The following is a 12624-nucleotide window of genomic DNA, read 5'->3' as shown; positions in this document are numbered from 1 at the left end:
TAACAACATAAATTATACATAGTTAGGATTTACACACAACAACACCTTTCCATTATTTTTATTATTCACTTTTTTATTACATAGTCCATTATTATTTAATGGTGAATTTAGAGTTTAAATGTACATGTATATTAGACTTTTACTATACTTATTATACTTATACTTTATTCTTTAGTATACTTTTACTTTATTGTATAGTTATTTCAGATTAGGTTTGACCTTTTTAAGATTTTTTTTTCATTGTTTTCTAGTTCACTGAGCTTCATGCTATTTTAAGTATATTTTTGTTGTGTTAAACTTAATATTTACATACTGTTTCCTAACCTTGCGATTAATTAATTGCATTCATTTCTAGGGATCTTAAAATTTTTCCACACTTTGAAAAGCCTTTTATTTTGAAGTCGGAGCTGCTGTGTTTCCGGTCGCGTTGTTTCTATTTACTTCTGGTTAGTCCGCCTGTGCGTGACGTCACTAAACGCCCCTCAGGCCGGGTTTTAGGAGCCGCGAAGCGCTCACCTTTCACCTATTAAACCAAATTCGCAGATCTCCAGGCGCTTTGACAGTAATAAAGAAAGCTGACAGGAAACTTACATTTTGGTGCAGTTTGAAGGTTTGGTTACACACTTCAAAAATATTTATTAGACAATTATTACGAATGTTTGACCAATTGTGAGCATTAAAAAAAACCTCTATTAACAAGGATAGGGCTTTAGTTTTTAAATCAGCTTTTGGCACTCACCATAATCTCTCTGGGGACTTATCGTCATTGTTATCCTTTGATAATTTCTACCTGAAATCTAACATTTCTTTCTTTTTCTTTTTTTTTTAAACACGCAGGTAAACTGATTCTTTTGCTCAGATAAAAATTAGCTGAGTGCCTCCAAACTGCCTGAGCTGAAATTCTGCATTTAGCAACTGAAGATCAGCCGGGACAAGAAGCGGCTCAGACAGGCTTAACCAGGGTGATATCCAACACTACACTTCTCACTCAACCCCCATTCATCTGCACTATCTGGGTCAATCGTCTGACTCTGCAGGCCCAAAAGCTAATAATCAACAGTCCCCACTACACAAGCTTAGCATTAACAGCAGGGCCAAACAGTGAATGCATGAGCTTTTACACTACACCTGAACAGTTTTATGTTCTCCTGAGACAGTATGTCCAGGTTTTTGTGTTTACTGAATGATGCGATGCAAGATATCAGCTCAAACCGTTCACCTTTATTGATCCATTTTAGTGTCCAGAGCCGTCACATAACGACACAGAACATGACAGACCAACATTTTCAGTCTGCCAAGCAGCTCTACATTCCCACAACTATTACAAAGAAATAAAAAAAAAAAAATCAAGTAGTTATTCACAAGAGAGTCCGTGTCACCTTACTTTAAACTGTTGATGCATTTTCCTGTTATTTGGAGCAATTTGATTAGTAAAAATAGATTTTATGGTTGAGTAAAAATTTTATATCTATTTTACCTCCAAAACCGTTCCAGTTTCTAATATGTCCACCTAGGAAAATTAATTGTCCACCTCTGTTGTACAGTAATATCTACAGTGTATAGATATAATGATATCATCAGATACTAGAATGTGGTGACCACCAAAATCTGGCAGTCATTAGCCCCAAAAATCTAGAATCAGTCAGGCTTATTAAAGTCATTTAAAGCCTTACGGCAACACCAAATTGTGTAATTTACATTTTGAAATTCTACACTCAAGTTTAGGGATGAAAAAAAGTAAAGCCAGCTTACTTTACATTCAGCATATATGAAATGCAAAAGCACGAGGTTGATTTTCCAGACAAACAGCAACATCAAGCAACGTCTAACTTTAGTTTTTACCCATTCAAGTAAAGCAGTTACAAAACTGTCATACTGCTAAAAAATGGTTTACTCTTTAAAAACAGGCACTGTGTTATTGGTAACACTCGAGCCTTACACAAAGCCATGCATTAACTCCATTCGTGTATTTGTGCCACAATTGATCCCTCATAAATGTCCTTGTGGTTTCATATACAGTACAGTACAAAAGTTTGTTTTCTCCATACATTAACAACATAAGTAATCACCAAGCCTACTTATTATTAGTTTGTCTATGCTGCTCTATAAAGCATTTATGTATGTTTCTTTAATAAGTAGTATTCACATGTCATAAATGACAAAAAAAAAAAAAAAAAATCATCTCAAGGTAGATTTCTTTAGATTTTAGTGAGTAAAAAATGCACACAGTGCTCTGCATTATCTGAAAGACTGTATAAACACAACTAACATGACAAACATACAAAAAACAAACAAACAAACCCCCCCCCCAAAACCCCCAATGTAGTCCTGAGTGGATGAATACATCATGTTGCTGCAGGTCTATTATAGACACATATTACCAGCACCTTGCATTAACAAGTCTGTAAATATAACAGGCGAGTTCATCATTATTCATTATTAAAGTGATTTAGTCGTAATAAAATCTGTTACTTTGTATTTTGTTATGGCGCCCAGTTAAAATTCTTCAGGAAACATACACCCATAGAAAAACAGTCTTCTTGGAAATAAAAGGAGTATATGATCTCTTGCTTGAGCTTACATATGGGTGACAGTTTCTTTTATCTTTAATAAATGCCAACATTTTGTGGAGTGGATTTATGTGTACGTCAGTAATGAGGGTCACAGTCTTCCACCATGCTGTCTGTGATGTAGTTGACTTTTAGCACCTCCTGGTAATACTCCTTCTCTACTTGTGTGTTGACGGTCCAGGCTACAACCTCGACACCCCTCTGGGCCCAGTACTGCACATAGTCCCTGCAGACAGGACACACAATCGGTGAGTGATGTTCATCTGGTCTGAATGACCCAAAAAGAACTTTTTAAGGATGAGTACAAAGCAACGATAACTTTTTTGGTATAACTTAAAAAAAATAAATGTAAAAGTGAGATACTTAATATATACAAATATATGTAATGTTTAGATTTCCTCCTATTGATGATCCACAACAATAAACCCGAGCATGGAATAAGACAGTTAGCAGTGCCATTGAAATGTACCTCTAACACATCTGTATTCTAATGAAATCTAACGCATATATAGAATATATCACTGTATGTTCCAGCTACAAAACTCACTGTGAGACAAAGTTCTTCTGTATCAGGAACGCCGAAACGCCACAGAGCTTCCACAAAACATTATGGTGTGCCCAGTCCAACAAGATGTCCATGACAGTCATCCAGTGATGTTTCCACAGCGATGAAAAACGTGGGGCACCGTCCCCGAACCGGCTCAGGCTCCAAGGCCGGTGGGTCAGTGCCGTGACCACATCTGGGTCACTCTGTCTCATCTAGACACAAAGTGTTGGTGAACATTAGCATGCTGTTTTGTTAGAAAGCAATTTGTGTATTTGTTTCCCCACTCTTTCTGAGTCAACACTATTTATTACAATACGTTTTTAACTTAACTCTTAGACTGTGCAAAAATAACTACAATTAAAACTGTAAACTACTTTGAGCCACATGTCAGCTGATGTCAGGTCATCTTAGCGTTCACTTTAATTGGTAACAAATGAATGAAAATAGGAACCAAGAGCTAAGGCACTAAGAGCTGTGTGCTCATCCTGTTTAATTAGTCTTGTAATCCATCACCTAAATGTGTCTAGGAGGTGCAAAGTGTAACACACAGATATCCGCTTATCCTACTCAGGGTTGCGGAGCGGCTGGAGCCTGTAACGGCTGCCACCCTGCACACCCTGGACAGGTCTCCAGCCTGTCGCACTGCTAACACAGAGGCATACTTACATCCACACCTACGGCCAATTTAGAATCAGCAATTAACCTACCCCAAAAACTATGGTAGGAAGCCAGAGTACTCAGAGAGAACCCACAGAGACATGGGAAGAAAATGCCAACTCCACACAGAAAGGCCCGGGCCAAATGCTTGATTTGGACCCAGGACCTTCATACTATGAGGCAACAGCGTTAACCACGTTGCCAATGTGCTGCAAGTTTAAAAAAAATAAAATAAAAAAAAAGTTCTGAAAGTGGTCAGGGTTCATAATCATGCATAGAGAACTTTGAACTTCTAGTTTATAGCAGAAGTTAATTAATGTAGGATAAATAAGATAAGCTGACCCACACAAACTTGTTTCTACATTTCTTCTTGTGTTTTTTTTGTTTCACTGTGTGCAGCCAAACTGTCTGAACTTTGTGCATCTTTATCTTTTGTACTTTTTAAGGGTGTGTAATTGCAGCGTTGAAATTACCCCTTTGGGAACAAACGGTGCTACGTGACCTGACAGTCACCAGAAACTCTTCATGTCTGGAATTTGATTCTTTATACTACATATTAGTTTACCTCGGTGTATTTTCTTCTAAATTGTAATTTTCCTCTAGTTGGACTAGATCGTATGAAGAAAACCACAGAGAAAAATCCCCCCTGAAAAAATAGTGTGTTTACTGACATGAACTAAGCTTTAAACTCTTCAGATATGAGCCGTCTTACCCTGTAGATGACTTTGGGCTCGAAGGAACAGACAATGCTGCTGTTGTAGAGGACCGGATATTTCTTATACAATTCCTTTAGAGCTGCGGCTGCCTGAGTAGGAAGAAGAAACAAATGGTTATCGTAGGTCATTCAGCTGTTTGCAGATTTAATGTTTTTGCTTGTGGGTGTTCCTCTCCGACCACTAGGTGGTAACTAGCAGCTGTGTATGCACAGGCATACGGGCCCGCAAATCATAAATGTCAGTACGTGAGCCTCCAACCACAACTGCAGCTTTCCCTTCCTTAAAAACGTGCAAATGCTGCACTTAAGGAGTTGAGTGAATACCCTAACTTTAAGCTAAGAGACTACTGCCCCTGGCTCAGTTTTTATGTTGCCAACACAAACAAAGTTACATTTGGTTGTTAAAGAGCAAACAAACAAGGAACGTCTAACAGCATGCACAATGTTACCACACAAACAAAACATTGCTTATCAGTGGTGCTGTCCTCAATCTGTGAGAAGCTGTGTGTGTGTGTGTGTGTCCGTGTGCGTTTTAGGGGTTTGTTATTTGTTTGAGTACAGACAAACCTGGAACATGTGTTCTGGACGTCTTAAAGTGCGTCAGCGTTAGTAGTGTTTCTCTTCTCTGGATATTCCCCGGTATGACTCTGGCTTGCCACAACTAATTTTAATGATTAGTTTTGTGTAACTAATAGAGTGGTGACATGTATTATAGTGCCATTCTATTGGTAATGAATAAAAAAGTAGAAATGGCGGACTTGTGATCAGTTTGTATCAAGCCATCACTAAAATCAACACGGGCAAACTGTGACGATGATGATGTGCAATCTCTCAGTTATGCAGGCAGTTTTGTTGGCGTTACCTCATCTGGATGACCTTTGACATCAAAGTAGATGGTTAGCTGCAGTTTGATGCATTCCTCCACTGCCTCCTCCAGGGTGGGGATCTTCTCTCCTGCAAACTTGTCCCTGGTGGAAATAAAACAAGTAAGGCTCGTTTTAACTGGATTTCTTTTTATATTGTGCCAGTGATCTTTCATACGTCTCACTACACAGTTTGCCAAAGTCACTTATATACTCGTTCACTCTTATCTAGCATAAGTTTCCGGTTCTCCGCCGTTTACCTGCTCCGATATTTCCCTGGGCTATATCTTTCAGTTAGATATTTGATCCTTGGCACATCCAATCTACATGCCGTCCTCGGGCAAAATAGTGTTTATCTAACACAGCACAATCAAACTGTCATAGAGAAAGTATTATTTGAACATGTGTGTAAATGGGTTAATTTGGGGTTTGTGTAAGCAAAAACCTATGAACTTCTTGTTAAGAGTCTGAAATTATTCGTTTAAAACGCTTATACATAAGCATGAATTATTCAGATGTGTAACCACTTTGCCAAGGTCTGGACAAAGACACACACAGTCCATCTTAGATGAGAGGAAATAACCCAGGAACCACTGAGGCTCAAACCTGTCATGAACTGGAAACTGCTGGAATACCAGTGTCACAGTGAAGCATAGACTGAGAGGGAGCTGACTAAGAAAGAAGACACTGCTCCAAAATTGACACCTTCAAGCTCAACTGCAATTTGCAGCTGTCCACATGGATAAACCAAAAGCCTTCAAAACAAAAGTTTTATGGTCTGATTAGACAAAGATTGAGCTCTTTGGTTACAATGCCAAGAGATGTGTTTGTAGGAGTGACGGAGAAGCTTTCAAACCTAAGAACACTGTACTATCTGTCAAGCATGGTGGTAGGTAGCATCATGCTCCGGGGGTGTTTTGCTGCCAGTGGTACAGTGCACAAATTGGTTGGAATAGTGAGCATTGTTAATATGGTAGTATATAATTTTTATATTTCTGTGTTATTGTAAAGTCATTTAAGTTAAAGTTTAAAAAATGCATACGCCCCCCAGTGACTAATATATTACTTTAAACGTTGGATATGATCCAGTAGAAACTGAAATATTTTCTTATTTGTGTGACCCTGACTTTTGACCTTGAAACATTACACACTAGAATCTGTGTATTTTGTTATCTTTACCCATATGATTGGAGCAGAACTGGCTGAAAGCTTTGGCATTGATAAGCTGTAACAACTTTAAGATAAGATATAATCATCCAGTGTGTGATTTTGCAAAACTTTATGCCGTCATTGTGACATCATATGGCGTCACATTGAAAAAAAAAACAAAACTGTGTTGTACAGCTCTCTCCATGCGCAGTGAAGGCCAAGGTGAAATGCTCGACCACCTAGGTACTCATTTCTAACAATGCCTTGTATATTGCTTTAAAGTTTAAAGACAGATTATAAATTGTGGATAACAAAGTTTTTACTGAATTTCACATTTGGTGTAACCTTGTAACCTCAAATTGATCAAAATAAAATTAAAAATTAAATCTTGTGTTGTGGCTTCTGTGTACGCTAGACCGCTAACAAACAGACAAACTGAGCGGATTACATACGTCCTCCCTTCGAGGGGAAAATTACCTTATTTCAGTGGATGTTTAAACCTGCTAGTATATTAGTGTGGAAGAACCTGTATCACATTAAAGCACCTCACTACCGTGTGCTTTGTTTGCGCCTTCCTGACTATACGCTTCTTTCTTACCTGAGTCGATGTTTAGCAGCTGCATCCAGTTTAGCCAGCTCTGACATTTTCATCTTGCTGAGGAATCCTGACCCACTGGTGGTTCGGTCCACGGTCTCATCATGCATCAGTATTGGGACGCCATCTGCTGAGAACTCCAGGTCCAATTCCACACCAGTCGCCCCATTCTTACTGGCCTACAACAGAACAGACAATTTTTCAGCACTTGATGTTTTTTCAGATGGAGTTGGTGATCACAAATCTGCCCTAAAACCCAAAAGTCATTCCTACCTTCCTTATGAACTTTGCAGCTTAATTTGCAACTACTATACAACAAAATTAGCCATAAAGCCATGATCCATCTGAAGAAAATTTTACTTGACTAGCAAACTGAGTATATCTGTTCTCTATGTGTTGACCTATAAATGGGGGTATATCACAGTTAAGAAATACTCTTCGAAAGTGTACACCATTGCAACAAAGTCTGTACACTAAAAAGCACTAGCAGGTGTATTTTTGACTTGCAAATTTCTGGCTCAGAACACTCGCACCTCATATACACCTGATATAAGCATGTGGTCTGTATTCGGTATCTTTATTTGTATAAATTAAAACCAATACATGGGACTACTCATATCCAGATGCTATTAGATTAATTATTACTCACACATCTTTACTTTATCTCAACATGCAGATTAGTTAAACGAGGCTGGCTAGTTGGGAACTGGCTGATAACATTGTGATACAAGGTGCTGCTGGAAGAGTGGTGGCCTTAAAATGCATGTTCTCTGTGCTGGTAAGTTGTCCAGATACAAACTGGGCGTGAATACCAGAAGTTAAAGACGTCGCAGTAGTTCCCCTTGCAACCACGGCCATAACAAAAAAGGGCAAATGAAGGATAATCGCTCCAAAACCCTCCCCACCTCATTCTCTCACCTCTAAGATAGATGCTATCGTGTTCTCCGGTGCATCGTGCCCGCCGCCCCGGTGAGCGATCACCGACACCTTGCCCGTGCCCGCCGTGCCCTTGACTGGGTGGAGTACCTTCTGGGTTCGGCTGGACGGTACCTGTGGGAAGCGGAACATTGCTAGAAAGAGATAGAGGGAGGCGGTGATGATCACTGTCCACACCGGGCTTCGGGTCCCCAGCAGGATCCCCACGAAGATAAGGGAGTACAGCGTGGCTTCATCTCCTAGCTGGAGCATCGTTGTCCTCTTTTTGTCTTCTCCACCTGTCCCACAGCAGAAGATAGCACCTGGCAGGAAATGTTCCGCATTTAAGGTGTGGGACGTTTACTGTCCTAATTTTAGTTTCTTTAAACGACCTAAATGAGATAAGAACATGTTTTGCCCGGCGATAAAACACTCATTACCGAGAGACAGTCCCCGTGACTCGAAGAGAACTGCTGATTTACGCTTCCCGGTGGATGCTTCCGCATTTAAGCTAACATCCTCAAAATGAATTTGATGTATTCAAAATTATAATAAAATTGTAATTATTATTCTTACTGAGCTGTCACAGAGCGATGATTGACAGCTTTCTCACAGGATGTCTCGGAACAACATAAAAAAAAAAGTTAAATAAACATTAACAAAAACCCCCCGAGACGTTAAAGGTGAGCACATCCGGGTTGCACCGCATAACTGCTTCCTGTTAGCTCCCATTCATATCATTTGGTGATCCATCTTTCTTGTTTTTGCATTTTTCTTTCATTTAGCCGGTCTCTGATCATGGTAAGCCTCGTTTTATATCCAAACTCTTATCCAGCATTGACTTTTATTATCAGTAAGATTAATTTTTAGCCACAGAAGGTCATTAGTGCTGTGCCAGGGCTGTGTGTTTTCTACAGTCATTGGTGACAGCTCAGTCAAGACATGTGCACCTTCAGGTTGTTTTATTCCACACAGCGGCTACACAACAGCTGCTGTACATATACTGCAAGTGTTCGTCTGGGTATACCACTTGTATTTTTTTAAGCAACTGCACAATATTATATTTTGTATATTACTGCAACGTACAGTGCACAAAATAAGTGAAGTAGAGAGTACAGACAGGGTGGAGATGAAGGCCAGAGGTGATATATGACGGGAGGATAGCAGCAAGAGTGACGGGGAAGGTTTGCAAGATCAAAGTCAGCTTTATTGTTAAAGACCATATGTACAGTATTGATGAACTATGTTAGGAAATACTGACAGAGAATTTGCAGTTTTTTTAAACTTATTTTTTAAAGTTATTTTGTTAACGGGGATCTAGTCTAAGGTGTTTGTGTACGTTTTGTCTTGGTTTGTGTTAAAGTTAATTTTTGATGCATCAGTTGGCTGATCCAGGAGTTATTTTATTAAGTGGTGTAGTCAGTTTGTTCTCATAGATGTTAGAATATAGAATATTTGATTAGCTATATCATCAACATAATAACAGTTTTGTCTCCAAACATGTCATGTTGAATTTATCTGTTTGATGTCATTTATCTTTCTACAGATCAGGTCACTTCTCCGGTGCAGATTAACTCCCCACGTCCTGTCCTTCACCAGAGGATCAAGTCTGCCCGCAGCTCGAACACCTTCCAGTTTGCAGCCTTGTTCACCAAGTCTCAGGCCAATTCAGCAACACCTACATGGACCTGTTATCCCCAAAATCACAGCCTTTGTTAAATACTCGGATGTGTCCACAGAGAAGTACACTATGATTTACACCCTGCCATACATTAAGCTCCTTAGAGCTGTGTCCAGGCTCAAACTCCTCCAAACTGCAATAACTGTGGTCATCTTGCCCCCGGTGTACGTCCTCTACTTTCAGGGAGCTGCCTCCACCTTTCTTGTCAGCTACACGACAGGGATAGCTCTGTTTGCTGGTGCTATGCTGTATACTGCCAGTTACTTCTTCAGAAGGGTGGTGGGAATGATGTATCTGGATCCGTCTCAGACCACCCTCAAAGTGTCCCACCTCACTTTCTGGGGAAAGCGCCACGATATGTACCTGCCGGTGTCAGATGTCATGACCATTGGAGACACAGGGGACTCCGTAAATGAGACCATACTGAAATTTAAGAGATACAGCAGTCAGGAGACTCTGTATTTCTCTACTCATTTTGGACGTGTGGTGGATGAACAGGCTTTTAAAAAGGTGTTTGGAAGTTTAAAATGATTATTTGTTTAGAAAAAAAATGTGAGGTATTCTGAATAGTATTATGAAAACATAACATATTAAGAGATGCATCTATTGTCCATGAACAATATTCTAAATGAAAACACATTATACAGTGGAGGACGCTTGCTGTTATATTTTATATCTAAGATATTTTAGCTGACATAGATCTGAATCATCCACAGTTGATAAATTACTGGTTTATTATTATTTTTTTAATCTTAATTAAGGTTGAGAACTAAGATTGCATTAAAAAAAAAAAAATCTGGACTGTGGTAGGTTAACAGTTGTTTACTAAATGGTGACTATGTATGCAGCTGAAATAAAAGATCAGGTGAGATTGGCCTAACATTGTCCGAATAGTCATGTTGCATCATCAGACCATGATAGGATAGCTCCACAGGTCAGACACCACATGTCCTTTTTGCTGCAAGCTCCAAAGAATTTGTCCCCTCCTGATGTTGATTTTTTTTGTGTGTTAGGTTAAAGTGTAAACCTAAAAACTCTGTTATTGTGTAAAATGCATTAAAGAAAGTATTCTTCAACATTGTTTTTGACTGGGCTAGGGTTGGGGCATCCTGGCTGTAGAAACAGGGAATTATTCACACATTTTGCCTCAGGTTTGGTTCAAAGAAATGTCACTTTGGGACCAGTTTCTCTTGCTGAGTTTTTAAGAACCTGTGAGTTTTCAGTTCTATCTTGGTTAAGATGTTTTCTGACATCCAGAAATAGAAGTAGAGCGGGTTAACTACCAGCTGGTGATTTGATCCAGGTTTCTTGGCTCATGTCAAAGTGATTTGCAAATATGAAGGCGTGTGTATCATAGATAAAGAGCTTTTATAAATGTTTTCCGAGTTCTCAGAAACAGTAGAAAAGCACTGCACAAACATGTATCATGGAAATATTGCCACATATGGCCACAGCTTCACAAAGCTTTTTATTTCCTCTTTGAAAAAGACAAAACAAAAAACATGTGACTCTACGTGTCTCATGAAAGAACAGCTTTCACGCTGTTATTATGGACCTGGACCGATTTTAGTTTGTCTAGAAGTTCAAAATTGCAGCGTTAGCAGAGCTAGCCACATGTGGAGGTCTGTGAATGTAACGTTGGTTAACCACTTCGGTCCAGACTGACATATCTTGACAGTTCCAGATTGATTGGATTATTTTTTGTACTGTGACAAAAATTAAACAATCATGAAATTTGCAAATCATTTGGATAACGATTGTATTCATAATATTAGAACAGAGCAGAAGAGAGGCACGGTTTGTCTGGTGAATGTGATGGTGGATGAAAAACACGACATGTTTTGTGTTTCAGAAGGACTAAATGTAGACAAAGTAAATGGATATTGGTGAAACGTCTGGTGTCCTGGTGCAGCCACAACAACCTGGTGCTGAATGCCCAGAAGACAGTGGAGATTATTGTGGACTTCAGGAAGCACACAGCTCCACTCCCCCCCATCATCCTGACTGACACCCCCATCACCTCTGTGGACTCATTCCGCTTCCTGGGTACCACCATCACCCAGGACCTGAAGTGGGAGCCCACCATCACCTCCGTCATCAAGAAAGCCCAGCAGAGGATGTACTTCCTGAGGCAGCTGAAGAAATTCACCCTGCCAACATGGATGATGATACAATTCTACACTGCAATCATCGAGTCCATCCTCACCTCCTCCATCACCGTGTGGTACGCTGGAGCCACTATCAGGGACAAACAGAGACTGCAGCGTGTTGTGCGCTCTGCTGAGAAGGTGATTGGCTGCAGACTCCCATCTTTGCAGGACCTGTACACCTCCAGGACACTGGGGCGTGCAGCTCGGATCTCAGCTGACCCTTCTCACCCTGGACACAGTCTGTTTGACCTGCTCCCCTCAGGCAGGAGGCTCCAGTCCATTCACACCAGAACCTCTCGCCATAAGAACAGTTTCTTCCCCTCTGCTGTTGGACACATGAACAATAACCATATGACTGTTCCCACCACTAACACATGACCCTACGCTGTGTCACTGCATCATTCCATGTTTGGCACTGATCACCACCTGCACTCATGTATATATCTTTCAACGTAGCACTCTTAATTCTTATTCTCATGTATATATCTCATGTATATCTCATGCACATATCTTTCCACGTAGCACTTTTAATTCTTATCCCTACTTTTATTTTTTTCCATGTCTATTTAAGTGCTATTTATGACACTATGTTTGCACTGAAGCACCGCAGCAATTTCCTAATGTTGTAAACCTGCTCAACATTTGGCAATAAACCCCATTCTGATTCTGATTCTGAAAAGCAGACCAATCTGCTTCAGTCTCAGGGTGAAATGAAATTACAAAAATGCAATCCTTTAAAATCGCTGACTTCAGAAAAGTTTGGAGAACTGTGTCTCGTGCTT

General features: G+C 39.9%; 2 protein-coding genes across 2 annotated transcripts; one reads left to right on the top strand and one right to left on the bottom strand.

Annotated features, from left to right (window-relative positions):
- Window positions 1–1201: 1201 nt before the first annotated feature.
- gde1 (glycerophosphodiester phosphodiesterase 1) lies at window positions 1202–8607 on the bottom strand. Its single transcript, XM_085459924.1, has 7 exons — window positions 8452–8607; window positions 8015–8334; window positions 7100–7275; window positions 5352–5457; window positions 4487–4579; window positions 3118–3329; window positions 1202–2796 (listed from the first exon to the last, which is right to left on the bottom strand). The coding sequence occupies exons 2-7, from the start codon at window positions 8282–8284 to the stop codon at window positions 2649–2651; spliced, it is 1005 nt and encodes a 334-aa protein (XP_085316050.1). The 5' UTR covers window positions 8285–8334; window positions 8452–8607; the 3' UTR covers window positions 1202–2648.
- Window positions 8608–8673: 66 nt separating this feature from the next.
- Window positions 8674–11434, top strand: tmem186 (transmembrane protein 186). The gene is made up of 2 exons (XM_085459925.1): window positions 8674–8812; window positions 9558–11434. The coding sequence occupies exons 1-2, from the start codon at window positions 8810–8812 to the stop codon at window positions 10221–10223; spliced, it is 669 nt and encodes a 222-aa protein (XP_085316051.1). The 5' UTR covers window positions 8674–8809; the 3' UTR covers window positions 10224–11434.
- The last annotated feature ends 1190 nt before the right edge of the window (window positions 11435–12624 follow it).

Source organism: Copadichromis virginalis, linkage group LG6, assembly GCF_057382275.1.
Source record: "Copadichromis virginalis isolate Kocher_CV1m ecotype Utaka linkage group LG6, C_Virginalis_male_GT1.1, whole genome shotgun sequence".
Classification (NCBI taxonomy): domain Eukaryota; kingdom Metazoa; phylum Chordata; class Actinopteri; order Cichliformes; family Cichlidae; genus Copadichromis; species Copadichromis virginalis.
Note: the sequence above shows the minus strand (reverse complement) of the source record. Positions and strands in the feature narration are given on the sequence as shown.